Source organism: Gymnoscopelus braueri (genome assembly GCF_963280865.1).
Source record: "Gymnoscopelus braueri genome assembly, chromosome: 2".
NCBI lineage: Eukaryota > Metazoa > Chordata > Actinopteri > Myctophiformes > Myctophidae > Gymnoscopelus > Gymnoscopelus braueri.
In genome coordinates this window covers 7,533,402-7,556,146 of record NC_137604.1, presented here as the reverse complement: position 1 = coordinate 7,556,146, position 22,745 = coordinate 7,533,402, and the positions used below count along the sequence as shown (strand labels likewise).

Here is a 22,745-nt window from a genome sequence, read left to right as displayed (position 1 = left end):
AAAAAAAAAAAAATCTGTACACTGAAACTATACACACTATATGATGCGAGGTCTACCAAATGGACCTGGCATCTGTCTAGTGTCTACATAACATGCTATCTAAATGACATTTTAGCCTTTGCATAAGCCTGCAAGGTCCTCAAGGCTAGGGCAAGCGCTACGGCTATGTCAAATGTACCTTACCTTCTCTATACAACAGTTTAGGTAGGAGCAGTCAAACGTTTTAAGGTGCAAAATAAGTAAGTACACTTATTTTGTGATCATAAAGTGCAGACTCTGATGTGTGTCTTCATGCGTTACAGGTGTGTGTTCCTGCCAGACAACGGGGCGTTCTTCGTGAACTACGTCATCGCCTCGGCATTCATCGGGAACGCCATGGATCTGCTGAGGATCCCCGGTCTCCTCATGTACATGATCAGACTGTGTCTGGCCCGCTCTGCGGCCGAGAGACGCAACGTCAAGCGGGTACGTGCTGGACCAGTGCTCCATGCATGGAGACTTTACTGGAGAAGTGCATTTACCCAAGTACTGTACTTAAGTACAATTTTTGCTTTACTGGAGTATTTCAAATTTTCAATACTTTTACTTCTACTCCACTACATATCAGAGTACCTAAGTTTTTCACATCGGTCTGTTATAGCGCCACCAGGAGGCCGATTTTGGCAATATTTGGATATTACTCCTACAAATACTTACCATCACACAAATCGGTACACAATATCTCTATAGTCATGTGATCAAGACAGATTTGTCTGCTTTTTCATATTCTATCCTGATTGGCTAAGAATGGCTTCCAAAGTTTGCAGGAGTGGCCCGTTTTATACAAAAGGCCTGAGATCATGAACGCAGCGTCCGATTTCCGTGAAACTTTGTACGCACATCCCCACTAGGCCAAGGAAGAAATGACACCCTACATTTTTCAAATCAGCCTCATGGTGGCGCTGTAACAGGCAGATTCACGCTTTGGCTTATAACTCTTGAACTGTAGGTCATACAATCAACATATTTTTTCCCCTGGATTCTGTAGCATTCTTCCTTGGCCTAGTGAGGATGTGCGTGCAAGATTTCACGGAAATTGGATGCTGCGTTCATGATTTGAGGCATTTTGTACAAAACAGTTCACTCCTGCAAACTTTGGAAGCAAATCTTAGCCAATCAGGATGGAATATGAAAAATCTGTCAAATCTGTCTTGATCACATGACTATAGAGATACTGTGTACCGATTTATTTGATGTTTGGGCGCTATAACAGACCAATGTGAAAAATTCGGGGCAGAGGTTCTGCCCTGACCTCCGTGCCTTCGTCCTTGCAGAGACAAAAATAGCCGGCTTATTGTGTAAAGAAATTGCATTTTTACCAATTACCCGAATGCCCCCGCCCCCCAGTTAAAAATTGCGATAGAAAGCAATACAAAAAATGGTTTTAACACTCATCTTTTATAATTATTATCATTACAAACTAATAAAATAACTCCTGTTGTAAAAAAACAAAGTTGTCCTTCAAAATCACGGCTCAGGGTAGAACATTCTTACTATAAAATGATGGACAATCTGAAGGCTTTCTGTGTAAAGTCGGCATTAGGGGGAGTGTTGTGTACAGTGGACTGCACTTCTCTTTCTGATCTGGGGTTGGAGGCTGGTTGTGTTTATGGTTTTTCTTGTTTGTATGGATATAAGTCAGGCATTTGGTTCAGGGCTTGACTATGGTCTGTATTACCCAGCAGTGCGTAACAAAAATACGTTTTTTTTAAATCCATTCTCTCTCTGTCTGTCTCTCTCTCTGTGCAGCACCAGGCCTATGAGTTTCAGTTCGGTGCAGCGTACGCCTGGATGATGAATGTGTTCACGGTGGTCATGGCCTACAGCATCACCTGTCCCATCATCGTACCCTTTGGTGAGTCCACCCTGCTCTGTCTGGTTTGTATTACTATACTTGTGAGGGCATCAAAATTTTTTTTTTTCCAAAAGTAGTGAAAGTAGCAGATCTACAAGCTCACAGCGCCTCGCTATTTTCACTATTTGAAATCGTTTTTAAAATAAGAATACATATGGAACGGTTATGGAACGTACTCATGTCCTCACGGGTAAACAAATGGTTTCTCAAGCACCTGGTGGATCGGTACAACATGTACTATGTAGGCCTGTCACAATTATTACATACCATCGTCTGATCGCGATTATTTGAGATAATCGCAATTATTTTAGCATAATCATTTCCATTTTGAAAGATTTTGACCCATTTTCAAATATAAAAAAAAGCTGAAATAGCAGATCTACAAGCTTACAACGCTTGTTGAACACGTTGTAAGCTTGTAGATCTGCTATTTCTGCTTTTTTTGACATGTATAAACATTGCTAAATATGTAAAAAATATATATATTTCAGTTATTTGTCATATCTGCTCTGTGCAAGTTTTGATTACGCAGCCTAAAAGGAAGTTTTTTTTAGGAAAAGCGTACATACAGAACCCAAGACAACGTGATCCGAAGATTTACTGCTCAATTCACTTCCTGCACTTCCGACATGCTATTTTCAACTGGGTATAACAAGAGAATGGGAGGTCGCGATGATATATATTTTTTTTTTCACGGAAGCACAGTGAAACCCTCCGTGATTAGCAACCATCAGGGGATCGATCATACTGGAGATAAATATTCTGTGGTTCTTGAAAAATGAGAGCTTAAAAATGCTGGCAGAAGCTACCTGCCAGCATTAGAAAGCCCCTGGCAGTGAATGTGTTAAATCGTTAATCGCAATTATTTGAGTGACAATTAATCGTCATCGTTAAATTTGTAATCGGGACAGCCTTAGTACTATGTCCTCACATGTATAGTAATAAAACGTGTGTGTGTGTTCCTGTGTGCCTGTCAGGTCTGATGTACATGCTGCTCAAGCACCTGGTGGATCGCTACAACATGTACTACGCCTACCTGCCCTCCAAGCTGGACAAGAAGATCCACTCGTCCGCCGTGACGCAGGTGGTGGCCGCACCCATCCTCTGCCTCTTCTGGCTGCTGTTCTTCTCCACCGTGCGCACGGGTACGTTCCTGTTTAACCCTCTGCATCACCAGGCCCCTTCCCACAGCCTGGGATAAGCCTGGGTAGCGTTCCGAACAGGGTTGATTTTGACAGCAAATTTTGATTTAGTTTTAGTCATTTAGTCTTTTGAATAAAATTCCATTTAGTTTCAGTCAAATTTTAGTCACCTGAAATGTTTTAGTTTTCGTCTAGTTTTAGTCGACTAAACATCATCAAATTATAGTTGACTAAATCTACAGTTGATTTAGTCGACTAAAATGTATTTTGGCGGTGCCTTGATGGCATCTTAACTCACCCACTGCCAGAGTAGCCTCGATCTCCAGGCTTTTATTGTTTAGTGTTGCTAAAAAATAAAAGCCTGGCCCAGCGCGTCTGTGTACTCGGTATAAGGAAGTGTTTCACTTCCCAACCAACCAGAGTGCAGTGGGCGTCGCTCGTAATGTTGTGTTAACGGGGCGGGGGTTGACGGACAGATCGGTGAACCAATGGGATCAGCCGTAGTCTCTCGCCGGCTCTTTACACCCGCCCCTCTATACACGAAATCAGGAGCGTTGGGGCAGTCTACTGCCAGAGTAAATGAATAAATAAAGCCCAGACTTCCAGTGATTTTTCTTACCTTTTCAAGTAGTCACAGAATATTTATCTCCAGTACGATCGATCCCCTGATGGTTGCTAATCACGGAGGGGTTTCACTGTGCTTCAGCGAAAACAAAAACAAAATGTCCTCCCGTTCGCTCGTCATGCGCCGTTGAAAATAGCATGTCTCGCCAAAAATACATAGTAAAACACAGGAGCCAAGATACCGAATATTTCCCAAATACTTTAACCAGGAAGTGAATGGAGCAGTAAATCTATGGATCACGTTCTGTGTGAAAAAAATAAATAATCTACAAGCTCGTTGTGAGCTTGTAGATCGGCATAACGTAACATTCATTCATAAGATCTCAGAGGTTTATGGGTAGGCCCTACCACACTATGGTGCCCCTGGTTTGCGAAGGATTGTTTTTTGGTAGCACAGGTTATATGCGTATCCACTGATTCTCACTACACCAGATCAGAAAACTGCAAAACGAGTGGATCGCAGTCTAGCTCCTCTGGCGAGGTCTTGAGTGCCTAAGTCCTGATGTCAAATAGCCATGGGTCATAAAGACATGTTGATGCAGTCCAAGAGAGCTCATCCAAATAGTTGTTTTTTCTCTCTCTTTTGTTTTTTCTTTCTTGTTTCTATGATTTGTGATATTGTTTTACTGTTCATGTTGTTGGTTTGTAATTTGGAAAATAATCATCACCACTTCCCATTGTCTCTGACATACTGTTTCTATGTTTTACAGGCTTTGAGCTGAGCGCTAGAGATAGGCTAGAGAAGAGTAGCCTAATCAGTTTAAATATGACAACGTTTCACCGTCTACTGTCTACTGACAAATGCGCTCTGAAAAAGCTGCTGGTGGGAACTGTTCTGCACATATCTCGGTGCAAAATAAGGCACATGTGGGTACGCACATCTGCTGGGTTTCCATGCGTCAGTAACTGAGGGGTGGCGGGGCCCGACTGACGGCCAGTTTCAATTGAAACGGGTGAAACATAGCTAAGGCCGGCTAAGGGGGGGGGGGGGGGCTCCAAGGGTAAAACAGTTAGGAACCAGTGGCCCGCTGCTGCTACCTGTTTGCTGCAGGTTCGACCAATCGGGTGTATCACTGCTACTTCCTGGCTGTTTTAGGTTTGACCAATCGGGCGTCTCACTGCTACTTCCTGTGTGTTGCAGGTTTCGTGACGCCCACGTCGATGTTCACGCTGGTGGTTCTGATCGTCACCATCGTGGTGTGTCTGTCTCACGTCTGCTTTGGACACTTCAAGTACCTCAGCGCTCACAACTACAAGGTACACATGAATGAGTGACTTTATGAATCTAAAAAATAAGATATGATATAATTAATTTGATTGATTTATGAATGAATACATTTATGTATGAATGAACTTATGTATGAATGAATTTATGTATGAATGAATTTATGTATGAATGAATTTATGTATGAATGAACTTATGTATGAATGAATTTATGTATGAATGAATTTATGTATGAATGAATTTATGTATGAATTAATTAATTTATGAATGAATGTGTGTATCAATGCATTTATGAATGTATAAATGGATTTATGTATGAATGAAGTTATGTATGAATGAACGAATGAATGAATTTATGTATGAATGAATGAATGAAATAATGTATGAATTGATTAATTTATGTATTTGAATGTATGAATTAATTTATATATGAATTAATTCATTTATAAATGAATGAATATATGAAGCCATTAATGAATGAGTGAATTAAAGGTCTCTCCTGATCTGTTTGAAACACAAATTTTTGTATCCTTTATTTATACTGCCTCTGTGTCTCTGTCTGTCTGTCTGTCTGTCTGTCTGTCTGTCTGTCTGTCTGTCTGTCTGTCTGTCTGTCTGTCTGTCTGTCTCTCTGTCTCAGATTGACACTAAGGACAGTGATGTAGAGGCAGTACAGAATGGCCGACCGGCTCGTCCCACCTCCTCTCCCTCAAACAAAGTACTGGTACGTATAGACGCCTGTCTCCTCAGGTCCTGGAAAATGTTTTCAAATGTCTTTAAGTCTATGATTTGTACTGATATGTACAGTATATGAGAGCTATTTTCGATATTTTCACCAAAAGTGCCCTTACTGAAACTGTGATTGTGATCGTCCGTTCCTCCTTCTTCTTTCTCCTTCCCCTTACAGCCTCAGCAGCAGCAGAGCTACATCGCCCAGGTCCTCCAGGACCCCAGCTCCGACGAGCCAGGGGGGGGCGGCAGCGGGGGCAGGGGCAGCAGCGGCAGGGGCGGCGGCGGCGGGGCGGGGAGCAGCGAGGAGGACCGCGGCTCCTCCCAGGACGAGGAGTTGCTCAACGGGGGGAACAGCCTGAACGAGGGCGACTTCCAGTCGGGGGAGGAGAGCCTGATCGCCAACGAAGTGCACCAGAGCAACAGGAACTGAGGGAGGGGAGAGGAGGAGAGAGGAGAGATTGAGATGTTCAACATGGAGGAGAGGGGGTCCGCGCTCATCACGGATTTAACGGCATCTTAAAACACCCGACTTATACACAGAGACGCACGCACGCACGCACACTCTCCCAGTGAGCCACAGTCGGCTATTAGACATCCGTCCAAAAACCGGGTTTTAACCATAGAGTTATAAAATCTAGAGGGTTGGATTGCCCCGCCCCCCAGCTATTCATTTCAATGAAATTGCTCAGTGGCGTTTTAGAAGCACCCGGAAGTAAGAAACATTAGTTCCATATTGGGTTCCATGGGTTCCATTCCATTGGTTCCGTGGGTCGTGGTGACGCGGTCGTGAGCTTGCGCGCAAACGGCGGATGCGCGCGCAAAATGTGGAAGTGTTGCAATATCAGATTTATACCACCAGGCTTGGCCCGGCTTCACTGTTCTACCGTGGGTTCTGGGGGCTTAGTTATAACTGCTCTAAAAGTGAACGTTTTTTTCAACGTCTAGGCTTAAGCCTAGACGTTAATTAGCTGTTTTTTAAGCGTCTATATATAGAGGTCTATATTATAGACGTCATTTCAACGGCTATAATATAGAACTGATAACTGATAATCAACGTCTAGGCTAAGAGTAGACGTTGAAAAAAATGACACTTTTAGACCAGTTACGACCCGCTTTTAGCCTAGCCGTCGGACGTATTTTAGACGTCTAATAGCCCGAAACATGCTCAGTGGGACATGCCGTATACACACACAAATTCATGTAAACTAAAGTCCGGTTCATTCTTCGTCGCACGGCGATGTCACGTGCCGAAACTAGCAGACTGTCCAGCTCACGTCGCGTTTGTTGTGTGTAGAGCATAAATTGGGCTTAAGACTACTTCATGCTAGGCACTCACGTTCACACACACACACGCATGTACACACGCATGCACCCACACATGCCACACACACACACACATATATTTGTGTAAACTAAAGCCTGCCTGACAGAGCATAAATTGGGCTTAAGACTGCCTCATGCATACAGGCACTCGCATGCTCACGCTCGCCACACACACACCTGCAACGAGCCAGGGGCTTTGGGTGGTAACAGCAGAAGCGTGCCCGGGTCGAGTGTTTCGTTGCGTCCCGTTTCGTTGCGTCCGTTCTCAACGGCTGACTTCACAGCGGATGTTCCTCAGTGGGTCAAACAGCTGCCACCGGCTGGCAAAATCCCAACAGATGTTCATCAGAGGTATACCACAGTGACCCTATACAGGTGGAAGAAGTGCGCCTCAAGCGGACACCACCCTCCGAGCCAACCCTTCAGGCATTCTCTCAACATTCACACGCCGCGCACGCTCCGAGTTCACCAGCCACTAGGTGTCGTAGTGTAGAAGTCCTGCTTGCCCTAAAGAAGGGATTAGAGTCTGGGTGCCCCCCCCTGGTGGCTGGGCAAGGTAGTGCACTGTGACCGTATGCTCCTTGTGAGGGACCCGAGTTCGGAACCCAACTGCCATCATGTCTGACCTGTCTCCCCTCTCTCTCCTGCCCTGGGTTTCCTCTCACTCTCTCTCTCTCCACACTCTCCTATCTAAAGTAAAGCATACAATGCCAAAAAAAACTAAAAAGAATCTCAAAAGAAAAGGGAATTAGAGTCTCTCTCCCCATTGCTTTGAAGACTTTCTGTCCAATGGAAGCCAAGGTTTTGGTGGGGAGACGGATACCAATGGACTCAAACATGCTTCATCATCTCATGTAAAAAAAAAACGTCACCCAGATCTGGCCATTGCATCACATGTTCCCTGCGCATTTTACGGAGAACGAGTGCAAGCGTGGAGAACCGCGACGTTTTCCACCTTTTTGAACGATATTGGTCATTCCACAAACTGAAATGGTCACAGTCGACAGCCAATGAACATTGCTAATTCCCCCCTCCTAGTTTGGGTCATAATGATCCGCCTCGGCAGCACATCTCTTACCCGATAGGACACGACAGCTGTCAGTCTTTTATCGCCCCGCCCTCGTACCCTGCTTTTGGATTGCGTCCCTCTTCAAGCCCCCCCCCCCCGTTTCAAGTGGACTGCTCCTTTGAGCTGAAACCATCCCAGGCTGACGTTCAAGAGGCTCTTACTTTGTTATTTTGTTGTTTTCTTTTCACCTCTGTTACCTTAAAACACCTGAAAAAGGGGAAACTGGATTTTGTTTTGTGTGTGTGGGACTATGTTTAGTTTAGTTTAGCAGTCAAAAAAGCAACAACAACTCTTAAAACCCAACTCAACGTTAGTTCTGTACATTGAGCTTCTGTAGATCCAGGAGGATCAGTGGACCCACCAGGACTCTTGTTTGTGTGTCTGTTTGTGTCTCTTCAGTGTCCGCTGTATGTGTGTGTGTGTGTGTGTGTCTAAGTACCTTATTGTACAAACAAGCTTCAGACGTGATCACGTGACGGAAAGCAGCAGCAGGTCGCATCCTGGTCGTAACTTTCCACTTCAATCCGTCTGGACCACATTCAGTCTCGGTCCGAGAGACTTAACTTCTACTAAAACACCCACGCCCAATGATCAAGTTTTAAGCGTTTTGTCCCACATCTCTAATGTAGTTTTTTTTTATAATATATATTGTGTGACTGCCGTGTCGCTCGGTCCCCCCAAAAGGATTTGTTTGAACGTTCTAATTGGTTTCCAGAAGACGGGTGGAACAGCAGTGACTTGTCTGACCAAGCACGAGGTTGTTGCGCAAAATGACCTTCGCTGGTACTTAAAGCACTTTGCTTTGTTACGGCTGTTGTGGTACCGAAGGAGGACGAGGGGTCTTCGGCAAAGAATCTACTGCTGCGACGCGGGATGGGGGTCTTCAGAAAAGCGTCTACTGCTGTGATGTAGGGAAATGGGAGAGGCGAGAAGCTGCCACTGGTTTCACGGTGCCTGTAGTCATGAAGAGAGGAAGGCAGACGAAGAGAGAATCCAGATACTGGGAAGTAGTGGAGGGAGAGACACTGTGATGAAGTATCTAACATTGCCTCAAAGTGTGATTTAAAGACCCTTCAATGGAATTAACAGAAACGTTAAGCTTTATGTATGTACTCCTTAACTGGCTTTCTCTTTTTTTTAATATGAGCTTCCCCACTAAGACGGTAGCCGGTCATGTAAATGTAATGGTTCCCACGTTGAAGAAAGTCTGACTTTTGAATCTCTTTGTTGCCTTTAAGCCTCCTTTGCATGTATACGCTGTCAATGGCTGCACCAGTACGTACTGTACATGACTGGGAGACCGTACAGTCGGGAATCACAAAGCTCCGATCAACCGGTGGACAGTAAGAAGGTCCAATGATTGGTCAAACCGAATACTTGGTACAGAGTCCCAGTTCGATGCTTTTAGTTTGTCAGTGAAAGGGCTTTCAAAGGCTTCATCGAGCCTCAACAGTCGGACTTGTGATTGTATCCAGAAAATGTAGCCTTGTTAGAATCCTGGAAGATCATACAGTTGCACCCAGAACTAGAGAACTGCGTCTTTGAGGGGACGGTTTTGTCACTAGCCTCTTACTGTGTATATATATGAAAGGGGAGGTAGGGTTAGTTAGGCTTACGTAGTTGTGGGGGGAAAAATTAATCCTACTGCATCTTAGAGATGCAGTGGAGGTGCAATCAAACATGTCGGGGTCCGTTAGGTTAGAAGGATGCATCAAGGTCGCCGGATGTGGCGTCGGCTACCTTGGTTTAGCACTTTTTTTTGCAGAACGAAACTGGAATTTGGGTGGCCTGGTTCCATTTCTGGTTCCTAGCGCCTGCTGGCTCCCTGTCCACTTATGGTTGGACTTCAGCTTTGAAGCTGGGAAGGAAACTGCCAACAACCCTTGGCTGTAGCTGGTAAATGAACTGACTGCCAACCACTTAGCCTGCCAACCGGCCGTCAAACTTGGTGGTCGTCGTCATCTCCTCTAAAATCCTTGCTGGGTGGTGACGTTGGGAAAATGGCTGCTGAAGTTGAGGGTTTATCAGCTACAGTGGCCTGTAGACAAAAGCCTAACTTAGAAGCCAAACCAATCGTGTGTTGGCCCACGCTAGCCAAATTATTGATAAAACCTTTTTAAGAATCCAGTCCTGGGACCACACAGAGGTTGGTTTGGGATTAGGGGGGTGGGCATGCGGAGGGGGGGGGGGGGCAGAGGAAGATCTAGGGAAAGGAAATGCACTGAGCCCACTCTGTACCTGAGTGTATGTTTTAAAATACCTAGATGTTGTTTTTCTTTGGGGAATGGGGGGTGGCGGGCGGGGGTTAACAAGGTCAGAACAGCAAAAGGATTTTGAAGCAATCTGCGTCAGGAACATCGCAATAGCAGCAAATCGCTTTTTAGCAAACGGCAGAATATATCGTTTTAGCACAGCGACGTGAGGATGAAAACAAAATAAGTAGTCGTCTCAGGTCTTCTTTGTTTCTCCGCCCCGCCCCCCCCCCCTCCCCTTAAAAAAATAATATGTTTACATGGATTTTTGTTTCATTTTTATTTCTATGTTGTATTAGTTGTTATTTGACACTGGAGCGTCGGCGTTTTGACACAAAGCTAGACTATGAAAGCTGTAGCCACTAGGAACACACATGTACACGCGCATCAAAACAGTATTTTGTGTTTAGGAGATACTATACAGCCGTCGTGACACTTGGTAAATATGAATAATGCTTCTGAGAAGCACCACAGGTGTCCCAAAGATTGGTCCCATGGGTTTGAATGCTGTGGCTACACGCTGGAGAAACTGTAGCATTTCTGTGTCAACCGCTTTTGTTTTTTGGGGTTCTTTTAAATGTTTCCTGGCCGCTTCCAGTGGGGCGTCTCTCGACGGGCGTTTCCATTCATGATTGTATGCACATAGCAACTGGAGAAAACAAAGGAATTTGGGTTGGGAGTCTGTTTTCTTCTCGTACAGCTTCGGCAGGAGACGTGATCAGACAACCGTCTCTCTTGTCAAGTGGATGGAACAGGCTCATTTGTTCTCGGAGATATTTTTGTAAATTGCAAAAAGAAAAAAAAAAAGAACTTTGTTCGGCGGATAGCCTAGCTCGAAGCTCTTGAAGTATTTGATACCGAATATGTATTTAAAAAAGACAACAACAAAAAAAGACAAAAAAAGAAATGTGGATAGCTGTGACAATGCTGTTTTGGAATTTTTAATAATGTCAACTGACATTTTGTTTTTCTTAGGTTTATTTTTTTTCCTTTTTTTTTTAATCGTTGCTAAATATTATTTAAGTTATTTAAAAAAAAAAAAGAAGAGGAATGTGATGTGAGATGAATTTGTGTGAAGTGTTCAATACTTGTGAATACGGTGAATGGTTGGTTGGCTAAACGCTAAACAGGATGTGTATACAAAGAGTGTAAATAGGCATCAAGTTGCATCTTCCTCTGTTGTCGTGTGACCTTCTACATCAGTGGTTCTCAAACCTTTACATTTCAAGGACCCCCAGAATAACTTTTGAGAGTGTACAAATGTACGCTCTCAGAGTTACAGACCTGTAAGGGCCCATTTTGGAACCCCCTCAAGGGCCCCTGAGGGTCCCTGGACCGCACTTTGAGAACCAGTGTCCTACATGACTAAAAAAACCACCACACTTCCGTTACAGTCTGAGACTTCTGGGGAACGCCTACTTTGTTCCATTATACAGAATTAATTTGTTGCTGTGTAATCCTATATATTTATTTTCACCATTGGTTTCCAGGTTCGTATAGGTACGGTGAAGCATTTTGTCATATTTCAGTTCCTTGTTCAATAAAATTTGGCATTCATCCTTCAATGTTTGAGAGAGTTGTCTGTCCTCGACTAGTAAAGAGTGTTGAATAAAAAGGTGACTGGATTGGTTGGCATAATGAACACGATGTCTTTAGTGGATTTTATTTATCTTAATTTAACTATAAGCCCACAACACGTCACGTGTTGATAAATGCATTGATACATTTGTATTGATAAAATAATGTATCAACATCACCTTCAAACACAAATTTAGACATTAAATACATTATTTATTTATTTTTTGCTGTGTAAGTAATCCCCCACTAGATGGCAGTAGGTTCATGTTGAAAACCAACAGCCCTATGAACATGGAGAGTGCATCAAACCACAAAAACCATTGTCCATTTCGGCTGAGGAGCTTAATTTTCTCTATTCGACATACTGTATGGGCTACGTCACTGTTTCTCAGCATTTTAAAGCTCTGGACCACTGATATAATTTCGAACGATGTTTAATAAGCACCCAAAACCATCCCCCCCAGTAAATTTACTCAAGTACTGTACTTAAGTAAATTTTGTGGTACTTTTACTTTACTCAGTAGGCCTACTTTTACTTTTACTCCACTACATCTCGGAGGCAAATATACTTTTACTCCACTACTTTAGTTACTAGTTACTTTGTGGATTTTGATTATTATTACAAAACATACCTTAACCACTTCAGCCCTATATACATTACAGCCTATTTTCAAAAGATTCTTATACATTTTATACATTTGAAAACGGGTGAAATGGGCCATTTCTGCATAATGAGTACTTACTACTTTTGGTACTTTAAGTACATTTTGATACCAATACTTTTGTACTTTTACTCAAGTAATTTTTTAATTCTGGACTTTTACTAACATAGTATTTCTACATTGCAGTATTGATACTTTAACTTAAATAAAAGAAATGTAGTACTTTTTCCACCACTGGCTATCCAGGCACACAAAATCATTAGTTTTCGAGATACCCCTACCCGAGTTTAGAACAAAACCATTATTATCATTATTTGTTGTGCTATTCTTTTGACCTTCCACAATCTCTAAAAAAGAGACAAAATAGGCCAGTCCGAATAAGGGAAAGGTGACCCAAAAAAAAAGGCCACAACTTGAGAATGCTCACTCGTATCTTAATATGTTGAGGTATGAACCCTGTGTCTGCCCTACTGTACATCACCAGAATGTAATTTACCTGAAGAAATGCTGAATGTAGTCCTTTACACCTACACTCTGTTATTTACATTCCATAGGCTCTGATTTAACTATAATGAAAATATGAATATAGATTTTAATATAATGTGTACAGTGTATATTGTGTAGAATTACAAGGAAGGCAAACCAAAGCAAACACATACTGTATGTTTTGTAATAATAATAAAAATGTACAAAGTAACTTGTATCTAAAGTTTTCAAATAATTACAGTGGAGTAAAAAGTACAATATTTGTAAAAGCACAGAAAATTGGAAATACTCCAGTAAAAGTAAACCTCCAAATTTGACTCAAGTGCAGTACTTGAGTAAATTTACACCACTGGCTACAGGTTGCATAAAACAATAAACACACATGGGTTCCCGAGGCACCAGGTTGCATGAGATGAATTTTATTTGAGGCTCACAGATTAATTTTACAGACAACATGGTGTTGCATTATTAATCATTATGATGACAGGAGGATTGGAGGCTGATCCTCCCAGTGTCTTCATCAAGGAGCTGTGGAAGAAGCACACACACACACACACACACACACACACACACACACACACACACACACACACACACACACACACACACACACACACACACACACGGCAAATCATTTACTCACTTCACCACTTTATGTCAAGGATTCAACAGTTGATATTATTCAAGAGAGCATATTGTAATGTGTATTAGAAACAAAGCATCTAAATAAAGCATCAAATGCCATAGAACTGTTGATATATATTGTTTTTAAAAGTAAAATAAATGTTCACTTACCGTCAATAGGCAGATCACTAGTGATGATTATCTAAAATGTAAGACATACATTTGACAGGGTTATTAGCATTTTACCATTTTAAGCCCTGTTGTCAAAAGAAATTCAAAAATCTTCAAAGATAGCGAAAATGGCAGATGTACAATCTTACATCACATTGCATTGCGGCACGTTGTGACCTTGTAGATCGCTTATTAGTGTTACTTTTTTCAGCCTGTACAATCTCTTCCCTAACTACCCCAGATTACAAAAAAAATAAAAAATAAACTAAAACCAACATGTGCTTTTTTCCCCCTCTCTAAGCACCTTAACGTCCATAAGTATATCATGCACAGTATACATTGTTGCTATATTCAGGCACCTTCGTCATATTTTTTTTTATCTCAGGTACTAGTGTAGTAAATATGTAGATAACTTGTTTGGCCTTTTTGTTGTTCTCTTGTTTGATCTCCCTTCCCACTTGCCCCCCCCCCCCCTCTTCCTCCCCCCTTCTTTCTATGGAAATAACGTTGCGATGGGAACGATGTACGAAAGCGAATTTCACCCACTTTTTTACCTTGTAAACCTGTGTTGTGACAATAAACCTGATTCTGATTCTGAACATTAAACATAAAAAAAAGAGAGAAAAAGTGCTCCTCGGAGCACAGGTCTCCACCAGGTCAGGTAGTTTATTGTGGCCTCCTGGTGGCGCTGTAATAGGCCAATGTGAAAAGGGTGGCAGTTCTTCTTAGACCTTGCACGGCAATCGGACACTGCATTCATGATTTGAGGCATTTAGTTAAAAAAATATGTTTTGCTAAATTATACCTGCTGGTGGCGCTATAACAGACCAATGTTAAAAGGGTGGCATTTGTTCCTCAACATAGTGTGAATGTGCAAGTTTGACCGCAATCGGACGGTGCGTTCATGATTTGCGGAATTTTGTTCAAAACAAGCCACTACTGCAAACTTTAGATGTCAATCTTAGCCAATCAGGATGGAATATGACAAATCAAACACATCCGTCTTGATCACATGACTATTATAGAGATCATGTGTACCAATTTGCATGAAATTTTTATAAAATCAGAAGGAGTAATATAAAAATAAATGTTTTACATAAGTCCGCCTCCTGGTGGCACTAAAAGGCAGATGTGAAAAATGCGGGGCAAAGGTCTTTCCTTGACCTCTAGAGAGTGAGCATACAAAGTTTTACACAGATCGGTGTAACAGTTACTGTATAGGTAAAAACACGAATCGGCCTGTTATAGCGCCACCATGAGGCTGATTTGAAAGTGGCATTTCTTCCTCGGCATAGTGGAAATATGTGTGCAAAATCTCACGGAAATTGCATGCTCTATGTTCATGATTTGAGGCATTTTGTTCAAAACGGAGCACTCCTGCAAACTTTGGAAGCCATTTGTGGCCAATCAGGATGGAATATGAAAAATCTTAAAGGCATACTAGGTAACGTTTTCAACAAAACTAAAGTTAAATTGTATATCTTTTGTGAGTGGCAAAAGTTTCACAACACCCACTCCATGAATTTCACCCCCGGAAGCCTTTTATTTACATATTTTCTATTGAACGTGGACGGGGGGGACTTTCCCGGGAAAATGACGTTCCTGGCCAACGTCATGACGTCGTGGCCGACGTCCTGGCCGACGTCATGACGTCGGCCAGGAACTACCGCAACGGTTTCCTGTTTGGCCAGGAAATACCGCGCTAATAACAAAAAGGAACCTCACGCTGATTTTAAGAGAATGTAGGATTGGAAGATCGAAAAAGAACAGAAAAAGAAAGCACAGCTCATGGTAACTAATGCTCCACTGGCTAAGAGAAACGATCCGTAGATAGTATAAAACAATTAAAAGATCGCTTTTTGAAACGCTTCCGGCTTCCGGTGAAAACGAATGGAATTCTGGGTAATCGAGGACTACGGAAATTGTATGCAGTGACGGTAGTGACCAGCAGAGGTTGCTAAAAATCGTTATTTGTGATTCTGCATTGTACAACTTTAAAGACTCTTTTCGTTTAATGACTATAGAGATACTGTGTACCGATTTGCGTGATTTTTGGACAAAATCTGTAGGAGTACTGTCAAAAAATATGTTTTGTACAAATTGGCCTCCTGGTGGCACTATAAAAGGCCCATGTGAAAATTGGCAATGAACTGGCACTAAACTGAAAATCTACACAAAAAGTCGTGATGAAAAACAAAACAAAAACTAATGATGACTTAAAAACTATAATGATCTCTCTCTCTCTCTCTCTCTCTCTCTCTCTCTCTCTCTCTCTTTCTCATGCAAACACACAATTGGAAGAGGCATGAATGCATGGTGTGCACGTACATTTCTTCACGCATGTCCATTTGACCTTTGTGCAGAAATTTCCACTGTGTCTGCATCCCGAATTCTTGGGCAGCAGCGAGAGCGCATAGAGGTCACATGACTGATGGCCTTGACACCTGAGAGGAAGAAGAGAGAAGCTTGTACACCAGTGTGGTGGAAAAAGTATTCACATTTTTTACTTAAGTAAAACTATCAATACGGCAATGTAGAAATACTCTGTTATAAGTAAAAGTCAGGAATTAAAAATCTACTTGAGCAAAATTACAAAAGTATTGGTAACAAAATGTACTTAAGGTACCAAAAGTAGAAAGTACTCATTATGCAGAATTTCCCCATATCACAAGTTTTCCAAATGTATAAAATGCATAAAAAATATTTAGAAAATAGCAGATCAACAAGCTCACAATGTGTCGCATCACGACCTGAGCTTGTTGATCTGCTATTTTCAAATGGCCGAAATGTGTGTGTGTGTATGTGTGTGTGTGTGTGTGTGTGTGTGTGTGTGTGTGTGTGTGTGTGTGTGTGTGTGTGTGTGTGTGTGTGTGTGTGTGTGTGTGCGTGCGTGCGTGCGTGCGTGCGTGCGTGCGTGCGTGCGTGCGTGCGTGCGTGCGTGCGTGCGTGCGTGCGTGCGTGCGTGCGTGCGTGCGTGCGTGCGTGCGTTCGTTCGTTCGTTCGTTCGTTCGTGCGTGCGTTCGTTCGTTCGCCACTTGCATGCGTGACAGCGTGTGTGTATGTGTGTGCATTCTTACTTGTGTTTAATTGCTCCATGCAGTTTATGGGCACACACCCAATCTACATGCCAGAAATACCACCAGAGATGGAGAATCTTTTTCCTGTGTCCCCTTACCACACCATGTACCGAGATGACATTTCCTCTTCCTGCAGAGAATAAGAACCAGCTAATACATTCTTCCATCAAACATTTCACATTACATACTGTCATTACGTACACATAATCACCCTGTCGGGACTTATTTATTAATAATGACCGGCTACCCGTCAATTATCCCACTTATTACACGACTACTTAATAAATAGATTAATAAATTGACCCAAAAGTAACAACAAAACAAAGTATTTCCTTGCTTACGGCAATGAAAGTATTCCATAAGTGCTGCGCTGGGCGGGCGGACACGCCTCAGAAAACAAGGAAGTGTTGATAAAATAGAATACATTGTTGGTTAATGCATTGTCTATTTCTCGCTTCAAGTGTTTTCAAAAACATTCTTGGGAGCAATGTTTAGCTGTAAATGACATGGTGTGTTTGTTTACATGGCTGTCATGTTGGATACAGCATTAAACCAAGCAGCGCAGCAGGTGCTCTGAGCCTTTGATTAGACAACGGTCTGTTATTGAGCTCATCGGTCATTATCCAGAAAATAACACACAGCTGAATTCAGCAATTGACCAATAAGAATCAAGCATTCAACCAAGCCGTGTGATAATGACCGATATATAACGGGTCGTTTATGTTTGGTTCACACTGTTCTGAACGTGGTATTAAACATTTTGGCACTTAGGCTCTAAAGTAGCCTTACAGCGCGTTGCGGGAGTCCCCACCCCGAGGGCCTTGCTGCGTGTGACTCATCTCTCATGTGGACAGGATTTAGTCATTTTATTTATGTATTGTATTTTCTTTATGGAGGTTGGAAAAATATCAGTAAACGTGGGCCTTATAGTCACTTATCTTCAAGCTAGCATTGTAGAGTTTCATCTTACCGCACTTGAGGCTATCCCTGTAGGCACCACACTTGTTGAAGGTTTTCTGGTAATGGTAATGGAAATGAGCTGGCAAATCCAATAGTTTTGACAGCACGCACACACACACACACACACACACACACACACACACACACACACACACACACACACACACACACACACACACACACACACACACACACACACACACACACACACACACACACGTTTATATTAATTCTATAACGTCTTCCTTTACATGATGGAAAATGTCCGAAATCTATACACATCTTTTCATCACATGACTCTTTCAAAGTGATTTTATGGAGTAAATGTCCACTTGGTTTCTACTTAAGGTTGAATTAAATTGAAGAGCATCATGTCCAGTTGAAACCAGTGTTAATTTTGTCGACTACGTTTTCTCAGTGACAAAAACGAAATACAGACTAAGCTATGATGACTAAAACTAAGACTAGATATATTGACAATTTCGTCAACAAATAAAAACTAGACTCAAATGTTTGGGAGGGACTATAGAGGAAAAGAGTTCTAGCAGAAGTAAAAGACAAGCCATTTCATGTTTGGTTGTGCTCAGGTGTTGCACTCAACTCAAATGGCAGATCTACAAGCTCACAATGCGTTGCAGCGCAACACGTTGTGAGCACGTTGATCAGCTATTTTCAGCATGCAAACCAAAAGTTTTTGTCGACAAAATAAACTGTAGATTTAGTCGACCAGACTAAGACTAAGACATGTCAGATGACTAAAATGTGACTAAAACGTGTTTTATTCAAAAGACTATGACTAAACTGAATCAAAATTTGCTCTTAAAAATTTACACAGGTTGAAACACATTTGTACTTACAGTTAGCCTCCCAGCACACAGCAGCCAACACTGAAACATACACAACACAGTGTAAGGGAGGGTCATGGCATTTTAGATCAAGGTATATACATTTTCTCCAGGGGTACCCTTCTTTAAAAATCGACCTGTCCCTTACTGTATGTTTTGTAATAATAATACAAATGTAGTAACTTGTATCTATGTGTCAAATATTAAAAAGATGTAAATAAAAAATAAATAACAACAGTCACAAACACAAGATGAAGATTAGTTTTAAATCAATCAATAATCAACTTGTTCCCTCCTGTAAGTAGATGCATAAATAAAACAGAAAAGTGTGCTCCTCGGAGCACAGGTGTCTGCCAGGCCGGGTTGCCTGTCCAGGGCCCACAAATCTTGGAACGTCTGAAAAATCTAACGTGTACATCTTGATCACATGACCCCAGAGATAATGTTTACCGTATTTGTGTGAGATTTGAAAACAATCTGTTGGAGCAGTATCAAAACATGTGTGTTTTGAAGAAAACACAAAATGGCGGAACGTGTAATCTGGCACTAATGGCCAGGGAATATATTAGGAAGAGTGAGGATCCAAGGAATACAGGAGAATATAAATAAATGGCAGATAAACATGACTTAGGCAAAATGAGAGTTTTTTTTGCCTAAGTAAAAAAAAAATGTTTTGCCTAAGTACATTTTTAATTTCTTCTTTCCTGAAATCCTTAAAAATGTGACTTAGGCAATTATGCTATGAGGCTGTGAGGCTATGTTATGGTAAATAAGCTTTGAAGAGTCTATACTTACCGATGAGGACACACAGGAGTCGGAGGTTGGTCATGTTGTCAGATCGAAGATGATCAACCGATGTACGTCCTGCTTCAACCCATGCTCTTATATAGCCCTGGTTATATGGTAACTACTGTTTACATTCACTTATGCAATACTGTTTGATCATCATCAATCATTTTTCATTGTCAACATAGTGTGAATGTGCAGCATTGTCAACAATGTGGCCGGATATAAAATGATGGAGATCATTTAACAGAGGATTGAGACAAAATGGAACAAGCATTTTCTGATCCGAATGAGGCAAATGTTGGCTCTCATCCTTCACCTGTCAGTGGCGCAATTTGCATAGGGTTGCTGGGTTATGTGAACCCATACATGGGACTTCCACCGCAAGGGGCCCCCCAGGAGGGGATTCATTAATTAATTTAAGTTCATTAAGGGACCAGTCGAAATTTACAGAAGGGGTCCCTGGAGGAAAATAGGGGAGGGTCATGCCTTTCTAATTTTAGTACAAGGGAGGGTCAGCTAATTTTACTTTGAATCCAAGGGAGGGTCATGCAATTTTGAATTGATAAAATAGTCCGTTTTTTATATACATTTTTAGTAGCCTACAGCAGAACAGTGGTCAACGGACCCCTCTCTATTTCAAATGATACAAAGGATTCAAATCCAGTAACACCTTGGTCTATTTAGAATGAAAGACGGTCGTTAACAAGCCATCAACACACAGCAAGTGTGAACGACCCAGTCAAATCTATTCAGCGTCTTAACGATGGTGGTTGAACAATTAAGCAACACTTCAACAGGTGTTAGGCATATTAGAGAGATGCATTATCCCAATTTCCAACACAGAGATATCCTCTTTTAAGTGTGTTTTTGTTGCTCATAGAATTAAATACACCAGGGCCCTATTCCTCGAAAGGTGAATTAGAGCTAAAGCCTGGCTTTAACCCCTATCCTGGCTTAATTTAGTCAGGATTAGGGCTGAATCGGTTCCATGAAAGCTGAATTATCTTGAAGATTAGTTTAGCCAGTTCACCCTGGCTAAGTTTAGCCATGACCCGATTCCATGAAAGAGAATTGAAGCAAGCCTACCTTAGTTACCATGGCAATTTAGCTGTGAAGTTAGCCTGGTCAGGAGCAGGCTAACAGCCAAGCTTACTTAATCCAGTGCCTCGTTCTTCAAGTTTTTCCACAGTTAATTCAAAACATGTGTTTGTATATGGACTAATTTTAATGACCCTGCATTCAAATAAAATGAAATAAATACAATAAGATATAATCAAATCAATTATATTACTGAAAAAGTGTGTGACCATGAATCATAATTGTTTCATGACTCATGTGATATGTCATTGTCAGTCTGTTAACACTATAGTTCATATTGTCGTTAGATGTTTGATAATATATTACAGATTATTTTTAATATTATACAAAATGTCTGTGTATATATATATATATATATATATATATATAAATTATTAGTTACGGGTTTAAAAGAGCCTCTTCACTGATATGTAAGTCAATGAGGAGCATATTTTAAATCATCAATTTCTAGTCAATGGAGAAATTATTTTGTATTTCTTGTCCACCTTTGGAGTTACATCATGATGGCAAGGTAACTACACAACCCAAACCTCTACCAAAGTGGTCTTGCAAATGTGGGGTTATTGCGCGTCAACCCCCCCCCCCCCCCCCCTCCGTGCGTCCCGTCGCGGTCACCCCCCGTCCCCGGCCGTCCCGTTGCCCCCCTTTGCCCCCCCGTCCCGTCCCGTCGCAAACACACACACACACACACACACACACACACACACACATACACACACTCTGTGTGTGCTTGCAATACTTTGCCACGCTTTCTCCCTGGATCTATTTATTGCGGTCGCGTTTCCTTTCTTGCTTTATACATTTTACTTCCTTGTATGATTTCATGAGCTGCTGCAGTGCTGCTGTTCAGCCACAGAGAAGAACGCCGCTCTGGTTTTGGGCTCCATGATTGGTCAAGTTCAAGGATTCTGCTATCGACTTTCATGGTCTTTTATAGGAATACGTGAAGCCTGGCTTCATTATCCTGGCTCGACACAGCCTGGCTTGACAAGGCCTAGCTTGACAAAGTCGCTCCTTTTCAGCCTGGCTTGGCGTTCATGGAACCGAATAAACCAGGCTATACGGACCCGACTTTGTCAAGCCTGGATTTGACTTAAGGCCAGGCTTATTCAATTCACCTTTCGAGGAATAGGGCCCTGGTAGGTTACAATGACCAATTTATAACTGGATATTCATAATCATTTGAAGTAATTCTGTGCATGTGATTAATTTGGATCTATATGGACAGTCGTGCATAGATGCCAGCCTAGCTCCACAAGTAAAACCAGAATCATCAGGCTATAATTGATACCCTAATTGTTAAGACTTAGACAGGGGGCATTTTCGAATTGCACAAGTACAAGCAAGCACATGCGATTGATATGGGCACATTTCCTACTAATGATGACTCAACCAGCTAAACCGGTACAGTTTCCCTTGAAATTCTAACTCCCATTTCTGTGGAAGTATTTAAGGGAGGTTTTAGTACATCAAGGTAAATACAGGCTTTTATTTGATGTATGATGATGCATCAATGTTGTCAATTACTTGGAAGTCGGGGTACATCAAGGTAAATACAGGCTTTTATTTGATGTATGATGACGCATCAATGTTGTCAGTTACTTGGAAGTCGGATGTCTGACTCGGATGTCATACATCAAATAAAAGCCTGTATTTACCTTGATGTACTAAAACCTCCCTTAAATACACACTATGCTGTGAGCGTGTGTAAAACTGTCATCCTTGAGTTGAATTTCCTTTCTGTTGTCACTCACATTAACAGTATCCACCATCGATAAAATCAAATATAATACAAATCTTCACTTTCCTACATTACTAAATGCATGGTCAGGGACTACATGCAATACCTCCACGGATCACCAGTTGAAAACCCATGATGTAGGCAACAGTGTAGTCACCACAGTTTATAATTATGGGATTCAATGGGTTTCCCACATGTAAGTTTAGAACACTGTCCATTCTGCTACCACTACAGACACTACACTGTGCATTTAGCAAGACTGACTACAGTAATGTTCTAATCAATATGGAAAGCAAAACATCGGACATGTTATCAGTTTTAAATGTCATGTTGTTGTATTTGATGGGGAGGGTTAGGGGTGTCAAGATAACACTAATTTCACGATACATACATGATGTTGGGCATATGATATCGATATGATACATTATTAATGTTCTTTTCTCATGTATCATC

General features: G+C 41.8%; 2 protein-coding genes across 3 annotated transcripts in view; one reads left to right on the top strand and one right to left on the bottom strand.

Moving 5' to 3' along the window:
• The window catches only part of LOC308100311 (CSC1-like protein 2), an 88,841-nt gene extending 76,728 nt beyond the window's left edge, over nucleotides 1-12,113 (top strand). For both annotated transcript variants that reach the window (XM_080449315.1, XM_080449314.1), the window contains 6 exons: nucleotides 303-465; nucleotides 1,789-1,894; nucleotides 2,872-3,039; nucleotides 4,802-4,917; nucleotides 5,526-5,609; nucleotides 5,793-12,113. In XM_080449315.1, the coding sequence (XP_080305441.1) occupies nucleotides 303-465; nucleotides 1,789-1,894; nucleotides 2,872-3,039; nucleotides 4,802-4,917; nucleotides 5,526-5,609; nucleotides 5,793-6,047 (892 nt within the window). In that variant the 3' untranslated portion in view covers nucleotides 6,048-12,113. The remainder of the gene's footprint in view (nucleotides 1-302; nucleotides 466-1,788; nucleotides 1,895-2,871; nucleotides 3,040-4,801; nucleotides 4,918-5,525; nucleotides 5,610-5,792) is intronic.
• Nucleotides 12,114-13,376: 1,263 nt separating this feature from the next.
• LOC308105435 (uncharacterized protein) lies at nucleotides 13,377-19,506 on the bottom strand. Its single transcript, XM_080456158.1, has 7 exons — nucleotides 19,460-19,506; nucleotides 18,677-18,706; nucleotides 17,830-17,898; nucleotides 16,860-16,989; nucleotides 16,111-16,226; nucleotides 13,783-13,813; nucleotides 13,377-13,515 (listed from the first exon to the last, which is right to left on the bottom strand). Exons 1-6 carry the CDS (start codon nucleotides 19,491-19,493, stop codon nucleotides 13,800-13,802), a joined length of 393 nt encoding a protein of 130 aa, XP_080312284.1. The 5' UTR covers nucleotides 19,494-19,506; the 3' UTR covers nucleotides 13,377-13,515; nucleotides 13,783-13,799.
• Nucleotides 19,507-22,745: the final 3,239 nt, after the last annotated feature.